The 24,608-nt window shown below is 39.6% G+C and overlaps 3 protein-coding genes across 3 annotated transcripts; all 3 read left to right on the top strand.

The window, feature by feature from the left end:
* The first annotated feature begins 3,351 nt into the window (after positions 1 to 3,351).
* Positions 3,352 to 4,101, top strand: LOC148919802 (uncharacterized). The gene is made up of 2 exons (XM_089044440.1): positions 3,352 to 3,694; positions 3,788 to 4,101. The coding sequence occupies exons 1-2, from the start codon at positions 3,352 to 3,354 to the stop codon at positions 4,099 to 4,101; spliced, it is 657 nt and encodes a 218-aa protein (XP_088900566.1).
* A 9,350-nt stretch (positions 4,102 to 13,451) lies between these two features.
* LOC103321567 (cyclic dof factor 2) lies at positions 13,452 to 16,743 on the top strand. Its single transcript, XM_008223382.3, has 2 exons — positions 13,452 to 13,859; positions 15,055 to 16,743. Exons 1-2 carry the CDS (start codon positions 13,620 to 13,622, stop codon positions 16,360 to 16,362), a joined length of 1,548 nt encoding a protein of 515 aa, XP_008221604.2. The 5' UTR covers positions 13,452 to 13,619; the 3' UTR covers positions 16,363 to 16,743.
* Positions 16,744 to 20,084: 3,341 nt separating this feature from the next.
* Positions 20,085 to 20,890, top strand: LOC148919801 (putative calcium-binding protein CML45). Its single transcript, XM_089046832.1, has one exon. The coding sequence runs from the start codon at positions 20,208 to 20,210 to the stop codon at positions 20,706 to 20,708; it is 501 nt and encodes a 166-aa protein (XP_088902958.1). The 5' UTR covers positions 20,085 to 20,207; the 3' UTR covers positions 20,709 to 20,890.
* Positions 20,891 to 24,608: the final 3,718 nt, after the last annotated feature.

Genomic DNA, 24,608 nt, shown 5'->3' with positions numbered 1-24,608 from the left:
ATTTCCAGCAAAACGATACGACTGATGCAATAATACATCTTCGCTGGCATCAGTGAATCCAAGACATAGCAGCATGGCACTGTTACATGGAGAGACAAAGCCCTGGTTCAATTGGTTCAAAATTCTCAAAACAAATAGGGTAACTCTAATTTCTGTTTAATTCATGTCAGGCCTAACCGTGATTTAGAACTTAGAATAATCTATGGAATTGTTTCCACAGCATTCGACATCTATTTTTATTTCCTATATTTCTAAGAAACTAAAAAGAGCTTCACCTACTTTTTCAACAATATGAGATCGCTGAGCCCATTTCAAGACTTAAACAACTGAATAACCATTGACTCCACCACAGCCTCCCAAAGCAGAATATAAAACCAACATAACTATGATATGAAGTCTCTCAAAGCTAAAAGGATTGGATTGTCAAAATTCTACCACTCTATCGTTCTACTACCGGCTCATCTTTGGCCAACATATTCAACTGGATTGGTGATGCCACGACACCGAATTCTCCATAGTTGAGAAAATTCTGAGACTCCATAGATAAGGGATGCCTACACAAGTCATGAATCTCCACAGAAGAGCAGAGGGAGTAAGAAGCTGAGCAACATTATGACCAGGCAGAACATAGGTGTTTACACCGTATCTGACCGACTAATGAGAGGACCACACGTGGAGATAAGGGATCCAGGGAGATGACCAACCAGAAAGTCACAGTCGACTGTGACCTACAAATCACCATCGGCAGGGAGAGCACTCGGCACCCATGAATGCCGATCGCATAGCAGACGACTCATTCCATCCAGTATTTCTCACAAGTACACTTGGAGCCACCTCAGACAATGTCCACAGTCCCACATTGAAATTTCACTTAAGATATACACCTCCCAAAATCTATAAGAATGGGCACAAGTCCCAAAAATGAGGTAACTGTGTCCAAATTACTATTCACTTCATACTTATTCTAATTTAAACATCAGTGCCATAAGACTTACCGAGCACTCTTTGTCTTGCAAATCGATCGAGACAACATCACTAAGTTGGGCCCAAAAGTGTCAGACCATTTTTTAGCATCAACAGTTTGGCACCGTCTGTGGGAAGCAGTATTAATCGACCCACTACCTTTACCCTATTAAGATGGGAACCGCATTAATACCATTGTTCCTGCCGACAGAGGGGTCGCCACTAGGCAAGCCAAGATCGCCCCACGCACTCTAGCGGGCGATGCATCGACACTCCAAACCGCTATCGAAGCTGAGCTTCTAGCCTAGATCGCAGCATTATGGTAGGACATGGCAAAAATGCAGGAACACAACAATATTCTTTCATCCAAAGTGGATGAAATGCAGAAGCAACTCGATTAGCGAAGCAACTCGATTAGCAGCAAACTCATAACATTCAAACCAATCAATCTTCCTAGAGCGTGTACCACCCAATCGGCAAAGAAGGGAAAAGGAGGGACGAAGGCAACGCCCACCCCTTCCAAGCGTCTGATCATCCCGAATCCTTAAAAAAAGCCTCATCTTCCTCAGGTGTATTTTGATTGTCGCCATCGATTGATGGATAGACAAGAAGAAAGGGACGAGTCACCAATCAACATTGAGGCACGCCTTAACAATTCTCGAATGTGGGTGTTAGGCAATAAATTGCCCATTCGGAGAGTGCAAGGTTTGGAATCTACAGGGGACTCAAATCATAAGTACATCTCGTTCGAGACTCAAGAAACCGCCTATCGTTTGACTACGCCAAGCAGACACCAAATAACGAGAAAAGCTTCACGTTACTCTAAGGTCCACCCAAGGAGGTCATCACGCCGAACGGAGGAACTACCTAACCGAGACCCAGTCATCCGCCTCCTCCTACAGAAGGTTCAGAAAATGGAAGATGATAGGTCACGTTCTCAAGAACCCGCATGGAGTAAACCTTAACCAAGACCATTTACTGATAGCGTAAAAAATTCCAAATAGGACAAAGATGTACAAACTCTGCGCATACCATTCTATATGGGAGTCTAGACCCTTTGACCCATCTGCACACATTCCAATTGGCATTGGGATGTAAGGGCCTCAGCGACGAAGGACAATGCCTCATATTTCCATCTACGCTTATAGGGGCAGCACTCAACTGGTTTATAAGCTATAACCTAGTACAGTAAATTTCTTTGATGAGTTGAAACATATTTTCCTTAACCATTTTATGATCTAGACAGACCAATTGTATGACGATTTGTACACCATTCGACAATGGGATGACGAACCTTTGCGAGAATACACTGCTCTGTTTAGCCATGAGTATTCTCGATGTCCAGAAATCGATGATAGGGGGCCTTCGGCGCCTTCAAGAGTGGCCTTCAATCATGTCACTTTCGGTATATGATGCATAGCAGTAATTGGCATACCTATGACGAGTTAATTAAGCAAGCTACCATTAATGTAAAGGCTATATACTTCAATTCAAAGCCCTGGCCCTCGGCTCGACAAGGATAATTAGATGAAAGGAAGTTTTCAGCACAAAAACTTTCGTATACAGTCACAAATAAATCTAGCAGCCATAAGCGTAAGGACGACACTTGTCCTCGGTAGGAAGAATACAAGAAGAACAAGGGAAGATACAAAAACAACCCTCACTGAGGACCGTTGTCGAACCATGATCAGGGGCAGGAAGTCTTTACTTTGCTCAACACCTCATACTAGGCCGTCCTCATGAACGAGCAAGAGATCATTCCCAAACCAACCAACAGAAAGCCTAATCGGCAGGATAACCGGGATCGGCAAATTCTGCCGGTATCACCAGCATAATAGCCACGATACCGAACAATGTATTAGTTTGAGAAAGATCATCAAATGCCTCATTCGAGAGGGCAAGCTAGATTAATACAACGTAAGGCCTCAGTAAATACCAGCCCAAGCGCCTAACCGACAAATCAATATGATTAACACCATCAGTAGAGGTCCAACCCTAGTAGGTGTATCCAACTGATCTATGAAACAATATGTCAAGGTGGCCCAATATCCCCAAGTCTTTGGCATTGAAAGCAATAGACACCGGAAAATGTCGAATATCCAATGGGAACCCATCACCTTTTATGAGGAAAAAGAAAAAGGAATCCTTTACCAGCATGATGATCCCATGATTATCCAAGTTGAAATTGCCTACCTTGACGTAGGACAAATCCTTGTCGACACAAGCAGCTAGGTCAACATCATTTTCACCAATGCATTCAGAGAACTTGAGATAAATGATAAGCATGTTAACTGGCAATTCACTTATCTCCTCGGTTTTTCAGGAGATTTGGTCCAGCTAGTCGGCAGCATCGGCTTGCCCACACCATCAGTGGCCTCACAAAAAACCATGGCGTACGATCAGGCATATAACATTATTATTGGCCAAACGACACTCAACGGAATCAAGGCACATCTTTCCCTTCATATACTGCTCATGAAATTCCCAACCTATTATGGCACGGGAGTCATCGGGAGAGATCAACTCAGCGCATGGACTTGCTACTCAACGACACTCAAGTCAACGACTCCCAAGGCCCCTATGGAAGCACTCTCTGAGGCAAGTGTGCCGAACGACAATGAATTGCCAGACGATCCAAGAGATGAAACTCTCATGCCACAAGCCCAACCAGTTGAAGACTTGGAGACAGTGGTCTTACACGAGAATCATCCCAACCGATGTGTAAAGATAGGTACTACATTAACGACAACCCTCTGATATAAGTTCATCCAATTTTTACGCTTTTATTTCGAAGTGTTTGCTTGATCATATGACAACATGCTAGACAACTCTCCTGAAGTCATCTGCCACAAGCTCAATATCTCCCCTGCTTATAAGCCCGTGCGCTATAAGCCACGATCATATGATGTCGAACGGTATGAAGCCATGAAGACCGAAGTCGATAAGCTTCGCACCATCGGCTTCATCCGAGAGGCTACCTACCCAGTATGGCTAGCAAACTCTGTAATGGTTCGGAAGGCAAAAGGTGAATTGCGAATGTGTCAAGACTATACACATCTCAATATGGCTTGCCCAGAGGACAACTTCCCGTTACCACGGATCGATCAACTCATTGACAGCACTGCCGGTCATGAATGACTCAGCTTTATGAATACCTACTAATGCTACAACCAGATATTCATGTACCCAGCCGATAGTGAACATACGACATTTATAATAGACAAAGGCATGAATTGCTACAACATTATGCAGTTCAGCCTAAAGAACATAGGAGCAATATACGAATGGCTGGTTAACCAAATTTTTTCCAAGCATATCGGCAACACCATGGAAGTCTATGTTGACAACATGTTGGTAAAAAGTCAGACTGCCGATCAACACCTCCCCAACTTATCCTTAATGTTTGACATTTTGCTACCAAATGAAATTGAACCCGACGAAATGCTCTTCCGTGTATCTTCAGGAAAATTCCTCGGCTTTATGATTAGCCAACGAATGATCAAAGCAAACCCTGAAAAAATCAAAGTTGTGATAGATATGGAAAGGCCAAAGACACAGAAAGATATTCAGAGCCTCATAGGGCGTGTTGCTGCCTTAGCAGGCTTTATTTCAAAGGCTATGGATAAGTGTGCACCATTCTTTAAAGCCTTGAAAGGAAGCAAGCAGCATATCACTTGAACGGTCGAACGTGGTTTCATGTTCCAAGAATTGAAGGACTATAAGAGCAAGGCACCATTGCTTTCAAAATCCCTTCCTGGGGACGTCCTTTTTCTCTACATATTCGTATCACACACTATCATAAGCTTTGTGTTGATACGAAAACCAGAAACATTGAACTACCAATCTTTTATGTCACCGAGCTCTCGAATGTTAAGCTTTCCCTTCCTCGAGCAACTGGGTTTCGCTCATATCATCTCAACGCGCAAGCTCCGCCCCTATTTTCAGGCTCATACTATCATCATCTTAACCAATCAACCACTACGGCAGGTCTTCCAGAAGCTCAAGACATCTTACCAATTGGTCAAGTGTCAAGTGAGCAATTGAGTTAGGGAAGTTCAATGTCCAATTTCGACCCAGACGGATAGAGAAAGGCCAGGTCGTCGTAGATTTTATATCCGAATTAACGCCTTCGGCAACTCCTAAAGATTTAGATGCCACAATGGCATTAGCTGGACACACCTTGACGAACGAAAAATTCTTTGACCATACAGTCCCAATTTGGGTCTTACAGGTCAACGGTTCAACGTCGCCGGTCTTGTCCTAACCATACCTGAATATGCTATCCGTTTCAACTTTAGAACTTCCAATAATGAGGGCGAATATGAAGCCCTTTTAGCTAGCCTTCGACTAGCAAAGGATATGGGTGCTAGGCAGATCAACATACACAGTGACTCCCAACTCGTTGTCAACCAGGTGACGACCGACTTTGCCGCCAAAGACGATTCATGATAGCCTACCTATCGGCAACACATCAGCAACTTTGAAAAAAAATTTCCTACGAGATTCGGCAAATACCAAGGGTTGAGAATAGTCACGCCGACGCTTTGGCAAGACTGGCTTCAGACCATAGACGATAAAATTGGGCGGCAAATTTCCATAGAAATCTTAATATAACCAAGCACGGTCGATTCTCCAATATGTGTCATACAGTATGCTAACACTTGGACGTCCTCCATCTTCTCTTGTCGGACGAAGGGCACTCAGCCAAACGACAAGGCCTTAGCCCGCAAGATACTGTATTGATCTGCGAGGTACACCTTTATCAATGACGTCTTTTACAAATGTGGCTACACCACACAATACCTCAAGTACGTCACTGCAGAAGAGGGGGACTAAATCCTCCAAGAGATCTGTGGAGGCATCTGCAGCAATCACTCCGGTTCTTGGCCGTTGGCTCGGCGTTTCGACAGGGCTATTTATGGCCAACCATACATCGCGATGCAATCGCTTTGGTGAAAAGGTGTGACAAATGTCACATATTCGACAACATACCCCACGTGCATGCTGAACCATTGACACCAATCGTAAGCGGATGACCTTTCGCCCAATGGGGGATGGATCTTACCGGCCTCATGTCGTAGGGAAAAAGACAAGTCAAGGATGCGTGGTAGCTGTAGACAGTCACCAAATGGGTAAAGGCCTAGGCACCGGCGACCATTCTTGTAGCACGGATAGAAGATTTTGTCTGGACTTACATTTGCTGCCGCTTAGGTAACCCATATGCAATCATCACAATAAACAGCAAGCAATTTGATTCGGACCTCTTTCCGCAATTTTGTAATCGCCTAAAGATAAATATATTCTTTGCCTCACCAACTCATCCACAATCAAACGGCCAGGTCTAAGCCATAAACAAATCATCAAGAAAATCATGAAACGTCAACTAGAGAACGCCAACGGCGGATGGCGAAATAGCTTCCAGAGGCAGTATAGGCCATTCGGACATCCTTTCGAACGTCCACAAGGAAAACTCCTTTCTCCATTACCTTTGATTCGGAAGAAGTTGTACTAGATGAAATTGGTTAAGCCTCCTACTGAACGGCAACCTTTTTACCTGTAGGCAATAAAACACAACTCGCCCTTAACCTGGATTTAGTTGAGAAACGCCGAATGCAAGCAAACCTTTGAAACGAGGCCTACAAACAACATGTTTCCCGATATTATGATTCAAGAGTAAAGCCTCGCTCTTTCTAAATCGACCACTGAGTCATGCGCATGGTATCGCTCGCAACCAAGAACCTAGTAGAAGGAACCCTCGGCCCTTCCTGGGAGGGTCCATATGAAATCATAGGCTTACCAAGTCTTAAAGACGGAAGGCATGACCAGTTTCCTATCGAAGGAACCTTTTCGACAGCTCATCTATCTCGACCAGGTCCATTTGTGAACCAACGATCATATGGTTAGCAAATTAGACTGACTTTGGAGGACATGCAAGTGTGACAAGGTCGGCAGGCAAGTCATCATCCTCTTTCTCAACCGCAAGGATGGCCTGCAGGTGGTCTGGCACCCAAGGTTTTTTCTGTAGCAGATGCCATATCTATATCGATGACGGCGGACCGCTTCTTGGTGACCTGCGATAAGCCTTTCGAGTGGCGCTATCTCATCGTCTTTTGTCGCTTCTTGTCAAGCTGTTAGATTTGATCGTAAGAGTCCTGGTTTTCCATATCAGACTTTGATGGCTTTGCCGTTTTCTTTTGGGTCGAGCTACTACCCTTCGGTTGGCGCTCCTACTGCCTAACCTGGTTCTCTGTCATAAGCCATCTCTTGGACGACTCTTACATTGCTCTAGCTTTCGTCACTACAAAGAAAGAAACTTTCGGTAAGGCATATTATAATAAAAGTAATAACTACCAAAAGGTAATGGTGAATACTCATTTTTTTCTTCGTCCATAAGCTTAGCCTTCACCAATTTTGGGGTAAGGAGAAGATCCAGTAGATTCAAACGGTAGCTGGAACTTTTGCCATCATCCGATCGACCTTCTTAATGTCCTCGGTAGGGATTGGCTGCTTTACTTTACCTGCAAAACAAAAGAAGTCATATTATTTTTGGCAAAAAAGCAAGGGGTATAACCTACCGAACGGCTATCTAATAACCTACCAGTTGATTGGAAAGTAGTGGGGATGTGGAATCGAACGGGCTTATCAGGGGGGACTCCCAATCACCAAACACAAGCACCCGCTGATTCCTCCACGACTTCGAGAAGTCGTGGCCCTCACGAAGTGCCTTTAAACAGAGGCACGAGGCAATTGGCCAACTCTCTCTCGGTAATCTTGTTCAGGTCTAAATAATTAATCTCAAATTGTAGCCCCTTCAGCTACCCCATCGGCACTCTAGGATTCCCTCGTTGAACCGTGGTAACAATCGGCCTCGAAGATGATTCGATAGCAGCTTCCCCATGACCAACCGTGAAAGCCTCCGAATGATAAATTACATGCCGATCCAGCACCCCTGTATCCCTCATCAGGAATTCTTAGTATTGACTTGTACTGGCACACTTAATGCCGCACGAAATCGTAGCCAACGACATCACCTCATCCATTGGTCGTACGTTGCCCCTACCTATCAAAGGAGCAACCTCAGCCTTTCATCAATGACCTCAAGATCAGGTCCTCTGTCATCAGCATCCTCACTTTCCCTCACTATTGGTATCCTGCCTGTCGTTCAATGATTCTCCATTGAACACGTTAGGTTCTCTCTCAAATGGTGACTCGCTATCAGACATCTACAAATAGAAAAGAAAGGGAAACTAAATGCCATGGAAAGATCAAACTAAGGAATCATATGGCTATCACCACCTACGGCTACTAGACTACCAAACGTTCGTCATGATCATACGTGCTCGTAGTCTAGTTCGGGTCAAAAGGTACGTTTAATTGGAAAGGACCAAGCAAATAGCAACTTCCCTTGTTTTTTTGTAGCGAATGAGGTCGCTGGAAATCGCTATGTTGTATACTCAATTGCCGAAAATCATTTCTTCGCCGAAAAACACTAGCCGAAAATCGCATCTTCACAAATTTGAAAATAGTTCTCAAAACATTAAAGTGAGTTTCCAAAATCCGAACCACCTCTTTTTATACTAAAGGACCAACAAGCTCATCTCGATAACACCAACAAAGGCCATAATTACTTCATTCAACACGCATGCTCCCGACACGTGGCACCAGTAAAATAGGAAATGACCTGCACACCACGCACATAAGACTAAGTGTCATATCATGACCTCAATCATGCCCCCAGGAGTGCACGCCACTCGCAGAAGACTAAGCGTCATGTCGCCCTCATAAAACTTTTAGGCGCAAAGAATCTATCATGCCATTCTGAGCATCATCATTACTGTTTGGCACACCGACTTCTATGACCCATGAGCAAGCCAGGCATGCGACACCGTTTGGAACATCATCATTACCGTTCGGCACATGGACTCTCATGACCATGGGTAACTAGGCATATGATACCGATCAGAACATCAACGTTACCAAGAGGCTCTCAGACTTCTTCGCCCATGGGAGTACCGTTTGGAACACCAACGTTACTAATAGGCGCTCAGACCTCTTATCCCATGGGAGTACCATTCGGAACGCCAACGTTATCGTAGCACCTTGTACCGATTAACCTCTCATAACAAGCTTCGGTTGGTAAGAATACCGAAGATAAAAGCAAGTCCTCAACAAAGAATATTTTCTCAATTGGAAACTTGGGGGACTCCTATTTACACCGTATTTGACCGACCAATGAGAGGACCACACGTGAAAATAAGGGACCCACGGATACGACCCACCAGAAAGTCATAGTCGACTGTGACCTACAAATCACCATCGGCAGGGAGAGCACTCGACACCCATGATTGCCGATCGCATAGCAAACGACTCATTCCATCCAATATTTCTCACAAGTAGACGTGGAGCCACCTCAGAAAATGTCCACAGTCCCACGTCGAAATTTCACTTAAGATGCACACCTCCCAAAATCTATAAGAATGGGCACAAGTCCCAAAAATGAGGTAATTGCGACATTCGGTATCTTGCCAATACTCTGTCCAAATTACTATTCACTCCATACATATTCTAATTTAAGATCGATCACTCTACCAAAGCTCATAAAGGACCAAAGCTGACAACATCACTAAGTTGGACCCAGAAGTGTCAGACCATTTTTTAGCATCAACAATAGGCATACTAAAATCGAACTCTACTTAGGCCACCTAAAAGGTCACAATCCAATAGGTGATCTCACATTATAGGAGAACACTACCACTTAGAAAGTTCATTTTTAATATAAGCTTTATTTTAAGACTAAATACACCAATGGAATCTGGAAATCTAATGGGTTTGAGATAAAGTTTTATGGTCATGATTATATCTGTAATGCTGTATACCTCAGGGGTGAATACCAAATCTGTTTCCTCACTGTTAACATGTTCAATCTAACAAAAACTATGCAAGATATGAACAAATCTCCAAGATATAAACCAATATGCTTGGTGATGATGTTGCCATTACACATGCACAAGTTGAGTTTACAAATTTAAAACATAAAAAGCAAATACGTAAGTTGTAATCTCTGTAATTATTCTGAGGAAAACATAACAGAGTAGACTGTTGAAATATAAAAGAAACTTTTTTTAGTAACAAAATAAAAGTTGTGTTTTTCTTTTTTCTAAACATGTTGCATAAGGAGCAGTAATTTCTGACATTCACTTTGACTAAAAGCAGAATTATAAATTCCATTTCCACCAACTTATATACAAAGAAAGCACAACAATTGCAAGAAACCCATGATCAGTTTAGAACAGAGAATTCATTAACCAGACACAAAACACTTTCAAACAAGTAAAAGGAAAGGAATTGGTTTTGGGATACCTAAAAAGTTAAAGGCTTTATGGTTGCAGGGGTTCTCAGGTAGTTCCCAAGTTCCAAATGTGCCACCAACTCAAAGCCCAAATGCACAAATTGAAGGAAGGAAATGCCTGTCTTCAAATGCTTTCCTCTTCGCCTGCTTTAGCCAAGGTGAAGGTGCACAAACATAGACCAACACATTCCGAGAGCCCTATCCGTCCCCTTATCATAATTTTATTAATAGAAAAGAAACATAAAGAAATCATATTACTTGGGGTTCATAAATGGGGTCAAAAAAAATCATATCTGAATAATTAGTGTATAAAATCGTCTGTGTTTATCTCAACTTTCATGTTGCATTTAAAAAGAGACATCAATTTAGCTAAAAGAAGAAAGCCTTAATTAGATGAGATGCTGTTGTGTGTGAGCCGTCCATCCCGGCCCTACCTACAAGATTTTGATATTTCTTGTCTCTAAACTCTGAGTGGTTTGCGTACACCAACAATATTCTCGAAGTCTCTAGCCTACCTGACTTTTACTAGCAATTTGTCAAATCTGCATTTCCATTTAAACTGGAGGGAAAGTCAAATATGTGGTACATAAAGCTTGATCCCATCTCATCACAGCTATCTCTGCCATGCCAACAGATCAAATTGTAGCCATGCTTTCCTTTTATTTTTAGTTTTGTTTTTGATAACGGACTGTATTAGAAGAGAAAAATCCCAAGTCCAACCATCCATTGCCAAATGAGTGAAAGTCTAGCAGGAAAATTTTGAAGTCCAAAATCATCTCATCTGTTAATATTTTCAACATCTTTGAAAAACAAAGAACCCAATTAAAAGTAGAACAACTTATGTTGTCGAAGATAATATATATCTCTATTGGAGAAAGATGGAGACTTTGAATTGCCAAGCAAAAGAGATTTTGACTTTTCGTACTTGGATTGGATGCAATCGTTTTATGTCGGCCAACAGAACAAGTTGCAGTAAGCTTTTTCTTTTTTGAGTACAAGCAAAAGTGTAAATTATATGGGAGGGGGTTTTATCCACAATTAAGATGATATGGGAGTTCAAACTTAAGACGTCTAGACTAAAAGTCGAGTCGTATTTCTTTTGTTTGAAAAATAAAAATTAAAAAAGAAAGAAAACACAGTGTGCTTGCTTTGCGTAAAGAGGATGATGACATCCTTCTATCACCTTCATAAAAATGCTATAATTGCTTAAAAGCCTAAAAGGTAGTTCAAATTCACTTGACCCCCATAATTCCACCTGTACAATGAGCCAGCCACTACTTCAAATATAATAATATATTGGTATAGGATTCAATGCATCTCAGTAAAATGGCAACCACAAAATAATATAATGTAATTTTACACAAACTATGTATTTGCTTATGTGTCTTTGTCTCTGTGCTTTTTCTAATGGTGTGTTTGCAAGTAATGGAACTTTTTCTTGACAACAACAAAAATGAAATATCTCAAAGCTCCATTTTGGTGTTAAATTATGTCGTCTTAGAATTCTATGTAAATTTTAAATTTTATATCGAAAATAAACAAAAAAAATTATTATAAAAATCAAAACGAGCCCAATGCATTAATAAAATGGAGGCAATTCCAAACTACGTCGTTTTATAGCTGAAAGATTTTAATTCATTTTGGTCAAAGTGTTGGGAAATTGACAAACCATATCTCTGACAACCGCATGTGTTCACAAATGCCACAGATGATTACTTCCCACATAACAGAATAATTGTGCTAAATGATGTAATAAATAAATATATGACGGCATCAAAACCAAATAATACAATTTTGTTAACTGAAAAAAGAAGGCTCTGTTACAAATTTGGAGAGCCACAAACAAGAAGAGGATTTTCTGTGTCGACAGACTGAGAGAGAAAGTGCCATCAGCTTGGAACTACGGAATGAACGGCGGTGATGACGAGATGACCTTTTCAGCACGCTTTTTGCAGGTGGGCCCCCCCAACCTCCCAACTTTTCAATGTCCAATGCGGGTCCACCGGCCACGTGTGTTCTACTTCAAGCGACCTTTTTCACAAACACACCCAATAACTTCCACAGCTGGCAAAGGCGATTCAAGCGTTGCTCTGCTCCAAAAAGCTACACAATAATTTAACGAAAATAAAACAATTAAAAAAGAATTAAAAGAATAAACTAGGAAGAGAAGTAATTTTACAGGCTAATTCTTTTTCAAGTGTCGGAAAGTGTTTGATACCAATTGTTTTTCCAAAGACAAAGTATGTGCGTAGAATTTCATAGACATTTTCTTTCCTTTGTACTTTTTTGAATAGAAAAATATATCCATACTATTAGTTTATCAAACCAAATTCAAACATGCTAACTTGCACGTTTCCATATCATTTACAATTTGCCTACATTTTTCATATTCCCTAAACCCATTTTTCAAGAGAGAAATACTATTAAATTAATAAGTTTGGTAAGTTTAGTAGAGAATGCTTTTATTAAATTACTTTCCAAATTGACAAAGTTCATTACTTACTAGTCATAGTAAGTATTTATAAGTCTCGTTCATTTTTTAGGAAGCTCGACATCAAAATTCCACAATTAATAGTAAGTATTTATGAGTCTTACTGTCTTCTACGAAAGTCTGACACACAGTATAACTGTAAAGGGATTTGAAAAATTTCTTCTTTAGTAACTAACAAAATTTTATCGGGAAATTTGACATCAAACTTTCATAATTAATAATAAGTATTTACGAGTCTCGCTCGTCTTCTACGAAAGCATGACACGTAGTGTAATTGTATAGGGATTTGAAAAAGTTCTTCTCCTTTTGCAACTAACAAAAAGAATTTCAAGAGTACTTATCCAAACAATTTATTATGTTGTAAATTATTTGAGTTTGGAGAAGGCAGGCAGGTGAAGGCGAAAGAGAAAGGAGTAATTGTGGGGGGAAAGAGGGTGAAATGGAGGGGAGGGGGGTTTTGCTGATATAGAAGGGAAAAAAGAGAGGACAAAAGAAAGCACTATCTTTTGAAGAAATGTGGGGGAATCCAACAGCGCGAAAGATCTCAAAGGCCACATACAACTTGTGGCTCACAAATCTCCCCCTTTGATGATGTGGCATTCCCCACCTCGTTAAACCCCACTACCATTTCACCCTTCTCTTCTCTAAACTCCTCTTCCTCCCCCCTCCATCCTCCTCGATCAAACTCAAAAACCACACCAACTACAACAACATACGCAAACACCCAACACACTTGAAACTCTGTGTCTTTGTGTCTTTCTTCGTTTGAAACACAAAGAGAGACTCTTTTATTGGGTTTTAATCAAAATTACTCGAATGTCTTCCGAGAGCGAAGGCCCCACGATAAAGCTCTTTGGAAAGACCATACCTTTGGCTTTAGCGCCACTGAACCATGAGGCTTCTTCCGCCATTGATGAGTCTTGTGGAACTTTTGATTCTGATATTGCTGCCACTGCTTGTGGTGGTGGTGTTGAAGACTGTTCTGTTGACAAGCAAAAGCTTTCTTCTTCAGCTACTACTAATTCGCTTGAAGGGAACTCAACGAGAGTGGACAAGGTATGTTTAAGTTTCAATTATTTTCTATGAAAAGTCGCTGCTTTTTTTATATTCTGAGAACAACCCATCATTTATCAGAAGCTCAGAATTGTAAATGGGTTGATTTTACTATGGAGTTTGTGATTTTGGGATCTGATCTCACAATTGAAATACTTAATCATCCCTGATTGTTTGTAATTCTGTAATCAAGATTGTCAATTTGGCCAGTGTTATTCTTGTTTTTTTTGTCCTCTTGGTTATCTCGAGGTTGTCTATTTTATGGTCATTGTGGGACTTGAGGATTACGTCATGATATTCGGATGCTATATTTCAAGGATGTGTTGGATTTACGAGCCTTTTTCTGGGTTTAGTTTGATTCTGTTCAAGTTTTCCAAAATTGGGTTCTTTTTCAATATGATTAGTTGCACAAGTTTTAAGCTTTTTTGGTTAACATTTTAATCATTAAGTTCTCGTTGAGGATTAAAAGCTGTTTTAATGGTTTGGAGAGGGAACCAGAAAGCATGGATTAGAAAAAGCTTAACTTTTTAACACTGCACTTTAGCAGTAATTATGCTTTTGGTTATGGGACTTTTTCCATGGATTGATTTGCTTACTCTGTTTTTTCCCAGAAGCATTTATCCATTTATGTCCAATTTGTAGATTGACATGGCTGGCAAAAAATTTAGAGAGAAGAGAAAAGCGTTTTCTAAAATTTTCTTCATTTTGGTCAGGATTGAATTACTCTTGTCAGTTCAACAGCTTCTGATAATTCCCAGATGTGCTTTTGGTTTTTCTGCAGTGATATAAATGTTTTCCCCACAAGCCTGTTCTACCTTTTCTTTCTGAACAAACTTTTCTGTTTTGCTCAGTCTTCTATAACAACTCCTTTTCTTTTCTTTGGCTCCCTTCCTATCTACTTTTAATTCCCCTTGATGTGTTAGTAAATGGTAAATTTTATGAATAATAATAATAGCTTATATGTATCGAAACATGAAAGCTGATTGCTGTCTAAAATGGCTATCTACAAAGTTTCATAAATCAATGTATTAGCTTGTGAGATTATACATCAGATGAGATTTTTTATCTACTTTTGTTCTTCTTTAGTTCTTTATGTTTTTAAGTCTAGTTCAGAGTTTCCCTACATATTTTTGTTTCAATTTACTGAAAAAACAGCTGCAGCACTTTTCTGATCAGACCTTTTTGTTTGAAATATTAGGAAACAATATCAGAGAAGGAACTCACAGCCGAGAAGCAGGGAGATGATACCTCAGATCAAATCACAGAAGACTTAAAAGCTCCTACAACATCATCTGGAATTAGCGAGAATCCTAAAACGCCATCAGTTGATAGAGAAACTTCATCTCTGAAATCCTCTAATAATGGAGACCAGAGTGAGGCCAGTTGCTCACAAGAAAAGACTCTAAAGAAGCCAGACAAGATACTTCCATGTCCTCGATGTAATAGCATGGACACCAAGTTCTGTTATTATAATAATTACAATGTCAACCAGCCTCGCCATTTCTGCAAGAACTGTCAGAGATACTGGACTGCTGGAGGAATCATGAGGAATGTGCCTGTGGGTGCTGGTCGTCGCAAGAATAAAAACTCTTCAGCTTCACAATATCGTCACATGTTAATGTCAGATGCTCTGCAAACAGCTCGTGCTAGTGCTGCAAATGGTGCACACAACACTACTTTGGGAAGCAATGGTACTGTCCTGACCTTTGGTTCGGATTCTCCTCTTTGTGAATCAATGGCTTCTGTATTGAACCTTGCAGAGCAAGCACAAAATTGTACTCAAAGTGGGTTCCATAGGCCTGAACAAAGAATTGTGGTTTCTTCCATACCAGGAGATAATAGGGATGCCCACTCAAGTGGATCTTCTATTACAGCCTCAAATTCATCAGAGAGGGGAGGTAAAGTTGGTTTACAAGAGCCAGCGATTAAAAGCTGTCAAAGCTTCCCTCCTCAAGTACCATGCTTTCCAGGCTCCCCTTGGCCTTATCCATGGAACTCAGCTCAGTGGCCCTCTGGAATGCCTCCACCTCCTTTCTGCCATTCAGGCTTTCCGATATCATTCTACCCTGCACCACCATGTTGGGGTTGCACTGTACCGGACTCTTGGAATTTACCAAGTCTCTCCTCACCATCCTCTACTCTTAGCCACTGTGCTACAAGCTCTGGTCCAAATTCCCCAACCTTAGGGAAACATTCGAGAGATGGGGACATTCTTAATGCAGCCAGCTCCCAGAACGAAGATCACGCGAAGAACAACACTTCAGATAGATGTGTTTGGATTCCAAAAACATTAAGGATTGATGATCCAAGTGAAGCTGCAAAGAGCTCCATATGGGCAACATTAGGCATTAAGAATGAAAAGGGAAATTGTACTAACGAGGGAGGTCTCTTCCGGGCATTTCAATCAAAGGGAGACGAGAAAAATCACGCGGTTGAAGCATCTCCAGTGTTGCAAGCCAATCCTGCAGCCTTGTCCCGGTCACTCAACTTCCATGAGAGAACATGATCACAGCTGAAGTTAGAGTTGTAAACTTTCACAAGGTGATGGAAGGGAGTTTACCTCCCTGCCAACTTTTGCTGCTGACAAATTTTACCATAAGCCAATATTGTTGATCACCCTTGGTGCTGGAACTTCTTTCCTAGAAGTTACAGCATACAACCGATAATCACTTTGTAGGAGAGCAAAGCTGTTTCTGACTAGATGATATAGACTTCTTTTTTTTGGGTTAAATCTCTGTGTAACATTATGGACAGGTCTTTTTTATTTTCACCTTAGGTAGATGGTGCAGCAAGTGTTTGTATACATATTTATGTGAGGTAGCATAAGATAGCTAATAAAAAGAAGCATCAAATTCCAACATTTGTTGAATAAACTTCATTTTTCTCAGATGCTTTCTGTAGCTGCTACAATGGAACATGTTTCTCTCTTGTTTCGTTTTTGACCAAACCAGGAGATTGCAATGACATAGATTTTCTATTTTCAGTGTTTAGAATTTTAAAATGTAAGAAAGCTAGTGGGGAAATAGTTTAGAAAACTGAGGATTCAAAAGATATTATATGAAGGAAAAAAAGTCTTTGTTGTAGGCCCCCAATTGTGGATGGAGATAAGCTTTGAACTAGTGTCAATACGCGAGGCATCTATCTCTTTCAAAAACAAACGAATCCAAATTTGTAAAATACCAAAAAGTGTAATCACTCTGAGCCAAGTATATCCACAAACACAAAAAGTGGCTTTTCCTTTTTCTAGCTATCTCACTTTCTTGGATAATATTTCAAAATCACACTCCATTTATGTATGCGTCTCTCATCCATCCTCCAACAGCAACATTCAGATATTTCCTTGTCTTTGTTGTCACTAGCAGCCCACAATTTCTCCACAAAATTAGTTGTTATGGGACCCATGCATGTGATTCCAACATAAAAAATTCAGAATTTTCACACACATATTCTTATGCCGACGTTGAAATGAACTAATGAGCATGCGGACGTTATTGTAGACAAGAAGGATAACAAAGATGATAATAGAAAATAAATGACGTATGCACAATAATAACATCCAAATGTCTACGTAGAAGAAAATTTGTGTAAGTATTTATCACATACTAAGAAACACAAACAAAAGAAATCATAATATCCTGATTTTAGCATTTATCGGTCAGTAATATATGTGACATTCATCCAAATATCCATGAAAACTCATGTGGTCCTCATCTGTTGCATGCTAACATCCAACCTTTCAAGCAACCAAAGTAAAGTTAACATCAAACCTTGCTCATTATTATGCTCTTTATTGGTTTTCGTATGATTTTTCATTACGTCTTTTATATGTTGAATTAGAGAATTAGCCAAAGTATGTTAACATCAAACCTTGCTCATTATTATGCCCTTTATTGGTTTTCGTATGATTTTTTCATTATTATGTGCCAATAAGTTTTCCTTTTTTTTCCTTTTTTAGAATTAAAAAAGATAATTGATAGTTGTGTTTCATAAAAATAGAACTTATTATATGATTTTGTTTTTAATTTAATTTTTATAATATGAAAAATATGAATTTACCATATTATCCTCATCTAATTAATAATTTCAATTCTTCATGTTTGCATTACCCAATGGCGTTTTCAGTCTTTAAATATTTCACGAGCCTTTTGCTTTATACATATAGATACAAGATAATATGAAAAAAGGTTGCCTGAGTTGAAAACAATTTTTTTTCTCCTTTCTTTTATGTTTGTTTGAATAGAAAAGTTCTCCCAGACCTATGAACAACCTTACTTAGTCCTTGTTCAAAATTGTTTTCGTAAGAAAAAGAAAATTAAGAAAAATATGTTCTTCTTTAAAGAAAGAAGAAAAAAGTAGGGAGGAAAAGCCAAGTCAAACTTTTTTCCGTTAAAAGAGCTTTAAATTCTTAATAATGTGTACTATGTCAATCTTTTCAACGTTATCTTAATATGTGGCATGCATGCCTAGCAATATATCATTAAAAGACTCTATCCTTCCGGAAAGCTTAAGCTTTAAGGTGTTACATTTATACATTGATAAGGACTTCAACTCAAAACCTAGTTAGAACAACTCCAATTAATCTCCAACACATTTCCATCTTAGAGTTTCCAAATACACCACCAAAGCCCACTTGCCTTCGTTTTATTTATTATTTATTTTTTTTGTAAATGCACATGAGTCTGACATGTCGTTTTTGATGATGCATCATGCCTCCTTATTAGGTGAGAGTTGCTGTGTTGTGCCCTAGGTGAAATGGTGGGCGCAATTTTATCATGAGATGTTGAATTTTAGTTTATGGCATGACTTTGTATGACAAGGTTCATTTGGGATGGATGGATGATTGACTGACATGATGAAACCTATCATATTATTTCCACTAAATTATGTTGGAGAGTAAGTGCTTGGAAGATGTTTCAGAAGAAAGGTTCCTTTCATGGGAAAAGTGGGGGAAATGCACCTTTTGGAGTTCCATCCAAAAACCAAAAGCTGGATGGAACTTTGATTGCTTGTTACCATACATCTACTTTTCTTATTTTAGGTAGTGGGAAAAGACTCCAACTGAAGATAAAAAAAACAACATTATAAACATAAGAGATGTAACAACATTCACTCTAGATAAATCAAAACTTAAATCAGTCTTTGTTTTTTATAAAGACAATATTGTACTTTAATCTAATTTAAATTACAAAGAGGGAGATTCGAACTCCGGTGCAAAATGGAGAGCACATCCACTTTGACCAACTTGACTAAGTCCATGTCTGCTTACTAATTACTGTTATTATTTGTTCTTAACATTACACATTTTGTAATTAATTAGTTACCATTTACAAATTGAGAGTGGAAATACTGAAAACCAGGAGAAATTAATAACAATGCTGGGCTTCAAAGCTTTCAAGCCCGAACCGAGTTTGAAGTTGGGCCCGAATTATCCAGCACACCTTAAGACCTTACCTCAGCTTTATCCATGGCTGACATATCAACAAACTCAACTCAATTGGGTTGCCTTTGTTTTCTTAGGATTCTTTTCTTCGATATTAGAAATCAAGCCAATGAAAAGTCCATAATCCATTAAGTTGGAAATTTGTTTCGTTTGGGTCGGAAAGATCCCGGAACAAACAGAAAGGATCTGAAATCGAGGAAATTGGACATATATAGGCCCTCAGAAGGCCTCCAAAGTGCCACAACACAAGTCTACAAGGGGAGGGGACCTCTTGCGAATTATTATGATGATGTAAATTATGAGCATAAAGTCATTGGTGTAAACTGCATTGTTTCTTACACACAAGAAAGTAAAAAAAAGGTTGCCCCTCCCAATTTCCTGGACGTTTCAGAATGTTTTTGGAATTCCCCAGGAGACGTAACAGTCGGTCTCGCACTCACATGTCAAGTTTTGGGAACTTCCAAAAGCCAAGAAGCACTTTGGAGAAAACTATAATAATTATATACGGATGAATGTGATGTGAACCTTTAGCTTGGCTTGGAAACGCTTTTTTTTTTTCCTTTGCATGACCTATGAGGAAACCAGTAGAAAGAAGGTTTGGTCTGGACTGGAGGAACCATCATCAATCTTCGTTTGAAAATTAAACCTTTATTAAAAGATAAAACCTCTTTCTCTTAGGAAGTCTCTAGTCCTAGTCCTTTTCCTACTAGGAATAGGAGTGGCTTTTCTATTTAAGTCTGTCCGTTCTAATTAATTCTAGTGCATCCATCCATCGTCTTCCAGGAAAATTGGTGGTGACTTGACACAGAAGTTAAAGACGTTGACGCTTCAAACACAAGGCAATTGCTTTTTCTCATCAATATAACAGTGTCGAAGCCTTGGTTGTACTTACGATACAAAGCCCCATATCTATGGAGGACAAACAGAACTTTCTCCAACCCCTTGTGAAATTTATCTCCACCAGATGGAAGGTTTGGACCAAAACACACAGCCTTAGTTCTAAATTGCCACCAACCAATGAGCCTCTCTTTGGCAACAACAAGGCACACGATGAAACAGAACTAAGCAGAGAAGAAGTAGATATGGTGATGGGCCGGCTAGGAATGTGTTATGAACATGAGGCAGAGGGAGACAATATTGGAGAGAGGGTTGGGGCAGAGGAGCTTTGGAGACTGTTTGATGAGGAGAAGCCCAGCTTGGAGGAGGTAAAGGAAGCCTTTGATGTGTTTGATGAGAACAGAGATGGGTTTATAGATGCAGCAGAGGTACAAAGAGTTTTAAGCAATTTCGGTTTCAAGGATGCATTCGGATTGGACGAATGCCAGAGGATGATTAATGCAGCAGATATGAACCAAGATGGAGTGATTGATTTTGATGAGTTTGTGAAACACATGGAGAACAGCTTTTGTTGACATCTTAATTAATTCCTGTTATTTTAGAGTCGGTATTTTGTGTAGTTTCCTTATGAGCTTTAGATCTACGTCCCGAATGATTAGATGTCATTGGATTTAGTCCTCGCTTTTTTGGTTTTAGATATAGGTTCTTTGACATTTATTAATTTTTCTGTTGTATTGATTTAACCCTTTGAGGTAAATAAAGGAAACACATTGAAAATCTAAATTTTATGCATTATTTCCCTGTAATTGAATTCTATAATTTAAATTTTGAATTCTTTCGTTGATAATATTCCTAATATATGGATAAAAATACAATTTAATTAATAAAAAGTAAAGACCCACATATTATACCAATCGATCAACCAATCACCCACATTAAATTATGTATCTGATATACAAGTAGATAATGTTATTATTAGCAACGAGAAATACTTAATTATAGGAACATAAATTAGAAGACTACCTATAAGTCATATACAAAAATAGCCAAAATAAAATTGTATATTACCTTTTTTTTTTATAAAAAAAAAAGGTACATAACACAATGTTGAAAATATGAAAAAAAATATATATATATATATATATATATATACTTATGCAATAGGCAATATGACATAAATGACTATTACTCGATTCAAGTTATAAGGGGCAATATTGGAACAAAAAATAATTTTAAAACTAAAATAATAAAAAGATTACATCATAAAATATTAAAGAATGAATGTTGTAGGGGTCTTTTTATTCCAGCAGCCTGACGAATAGGCTTGGGTGCTAAAAAGAGAAACAGGTGAAATTACTCCCTGAGTCTGAGTTCAAAGATCATACCCCAAGAATTCTTCGAAAGGGTAGCAAAACATTAGGAAACACCTTGGTTACCTTCACCAACAAAAGTAACAACAACTTACAGGTAGATTCTTAGCTTGGCATGAGAAGCTTGTGACATGGGAGCAAAACCATTATGAGTTTAGCATAAAAAGAGAGAGAGTTGTGAGTTCTTATGAAAAACAGGGGTCCTAAGGAAAGGGGGAAGGGCTTGAGTGGCTTGAGTAAATTCCCAGCCGCTTGACAAAGCTTGGTCGGGCTATGGATTGTTGATTTTCCTGGGTCGAAAAAGCTCCCTTTTATAGGCACAAAGAATCCCTCATTTCATCTAACCTTCTTCTCCCTTTTTCGTTGCTTTTTCCCACTCAACCTTATTCGGTGAAATTTTCCTATCCAAGGCACATGGGTAAGGAGCCATTTAGGGTTCCAAGGTTTTAATGCAGCTAGACTTCTCCATAAGGGTGAGGCGCCACCCACTTTCTTCCCTGGTTTTCCTATGGAAGCTAACAGAGGAAAAGGAGAATGGGCAAACCGTTTTGTCCAACAAGTATCCCTCATTCTCATACGAATTTCTTTTGGTTTCTAGAGCGGCTTCCGTTGACTCTATCATAAGGCTTTAGGCAAAGGCTGAACACAGTACTAGATATTTTGTAAAGTATTGGGCTGGGCTTTTCCCAAGGTTTTGTGTTAGTGGTACTCTATTCTACAGTGACCAGTTAGCTTGATTTCGTCAAGTTGCTGGAAGTAGTTTTCTTGTAGCGAGGTATTTGGGTGCTCTAATTAACTTAGGGTTTCCTAAGCAACTATTATATTTTTTTCTAAGGCATCGGGTTATGTTCTCCCCTCTCTCATGCTAACCCATGTGTTTGGGCTCAAGAAATGGGCTTGAGTTTTGGGGCTCCCAAGCAGCCAAAACTTCTATTTCTTGGCTCATCAATGGGCCCCATGAAAGCTCGTTACCATCCATACCACAACCCACTCAAGCAAGCCTCGGGCATTTGCGTAGCTTGGGTCCACTTAAGCTTGTAGCGTGGCTATGTGTGAAATAATGATTTCCGACTTGGCATGGCATGTTAATTGGTGTGCTTGAATTTTATAGTCTTTGAAAAGAAACATAATGCTTGACGAAATAATTAGCATGAGCTTGTAGAGCCAATGCCTTTTATAGGCTCATTTTAATTCTTAGCGTGATAAATTGCATATTTATTTGGCATGGCACATGGTCGTGGCTCGTGAAAGCATGCATGACGAATTCTGCATGCTCCGAATCGGATCTTTTTCTTAATAAGGCATTGCGTTAGGCCGAGAATTTATTTGGGCCCAACCCAGGATTTTTGGGCCTCAACATTAGCCCCCTTAATTATTAGGGTCATGGATAAGTGCTGAAATGGACCGAATAATTAAACCCGACCCAAAAATCAAATTCATGAGCTCCAACAATTATTTTGTGGTTTCCCCGATACCAACTTCCTCCTTCTTCTTCATTTATTATTTCTTCCTTCTTATCCTTCCTCTTTACGCATACTAAAGTAACCCCTTTTTACCACTTTCCCCTTCTTTCTATTTCCTTCCTCTAGCGAACTTAGAGTGAGAGAGAGAGAGAGAGAGAGAGAGAGAGAGAGAGATCATGCAACAACCACCCATTTTCAGCCGCTGGAAGAGAGTTCAAGCCGAATCCGACTCCGTCATCCCCCTGTACGAAGAAACCCTCTTGTCGTTGCTGGAAGAGATTGTCTTTGTGCAAAATTTTCTTCCAAAATTCCCAAATTCTTCTTTCTTGGTGCATCTAAGGCTATCATTTGAGGGATTAACAAGGTATGCCCTTTTTTTGTTGCAATTTCTTGAATATATTGAGGAAATCGTTGGGTTCTTCATGCCCATAGGTTTTGCTCTTTGTTTTGGCAGCCAAACACCCACTCCTTTTGACCCATCCATCTTTTGTTGGAGTAATCGTTAGCAAGGAAGGGTTTGGGTCAGCTTTTGGGGTTATCCCCTTTTGATTTCTTTCTTTTCGGCAAGCTTCTGGAAGAGTGCGAACCTTGTGAGAAGAAATCGTTGGTATGGATTGCATCCTTTTCTTTTCTCATTTTTTCTTCATTGCTTGTTGGGGCCCTCTGTGCTTAATGAAAAAAAAAAAAAAAAAGCTAACCTTTGTGTGATCCACTGCTCCTGTGTTTGTAGATTTTGTACGTCTCTGGCATAGGAAATGGAGAGGCGCCGAAAGCCTGCGTCGTATTCCCTGCTGTTGGAAGCTTCGAGTGTACCAATTTCGCAACTTGGCAATTTGGATTTCTATCTCGATTTCTCAGTAAATAGCTCTGCTCCTTTATTAGAATCATGAGTCTTGCCTTTGGCTTTGTAGGAATAGACATAGACTGGTGTTTGTCCTAGGCTCATTCTTCCTGTGAACACTTGCTGGAAAAGGACTGTTAAGAAACTGACATAATGCATGTTTTGAAATGCTTGAATTTTGTATTATTAGATAGAATTTTGCTTGCCATGGGAATTTCTTGCTGATCATGAAACAAGAATTTTGCTTGCCATGGGTAAATTGCATGCTACTTGGTATTTGCTTAAGCGTTTCTTTTTGCGTGAGCTTGACTTGTCATGCTTGGCGTATATTTTGCATGTGCTACATTTTTTAGCGCCTTTTTTTATTGTTATTGAACTATATGCATTACGAGTGTATGCTTGTAACCACGTGATTAATATATAGGATTAGAAGCTGTTGAAAGCTTGAGGAAAGCACAATTGGTTTCTTTTTATGAGCTTAGAGCTTGGACATGGATAACAATTTATTTATTTTTGGCTTACAAGGGATAGATATAAGCATGTGTATGATGGGTCTGCAAGAATGCCATGTGACTCATAGGGATTTTTTTTTTTTTTTTTTTTTTTGTGGAAAAGTTTACTAAGAGGTAAGTAGTGTTCAGTATGTAACACTTACTTTGTGAAAAAAAGGTCTGCTGGAATGATTGATTGAGCATGAAATGGGAACTTTGCTTGTCATGAGCTCGACTGATAGATTGCATGATGCTTCAAAAAAAATTTGTTTATGCACTTCACTTGGCATGTGAAGTTTATATTGCTTGC

This window comes from Prunus mume, linkage group LG2, assembly GCF_029339155.1.
Source record: "Prunus mume cultivar Tortuosa linkage group LG2, ASM2933915v1, whole genome shotgun sequence".
NCBI lineage: Eukaryota > Viridiplantae > Streptophyta > Magnoliopsida > Rosales > Rosaceae > Prunus > Prunus mume.
The sequence above is the reverse complement of the archived record's forward strand: the minus strand, read 5'-3'. Positions and strand labels throughout refer to the sequence as shown.

Coding starts and splice junctions, on each gene's coding strand:
- LOC148919802 (XM_089044440.1), top strand. CDS start 3,352: ATGGCGTACGATCAGGCATATAACATTATTATTGGCCAAACGACACTC. Junction 3,695..3,787: donor CAACCGATGTGTAAAGATAG/GTACTACATTAA, acceptor ACAACATGCTAG/ACAACTCTCCTGAAGTCATC.
- LOC103321567 (XM_008223382.3), top strand. CDS start 13,620: ATGTCTTCCGAGAGCGAAGGCCCCACGATAAAGCTCTTTGGAAAGACC. Junction 13,860..15,054: donor ACTCAACGAGAGTGGACAAG/GTATGTTTAAGT, acceptor TTGAAATATTAG/GAAACAATATCAGAGAAGGA.
- LOC148919801 (XM_089046832.1), top strand. CDS start 20,208: ATGGAGGACAAACAGAACTTTCTCCAACCCCTTGTGAAATTTATCTCC.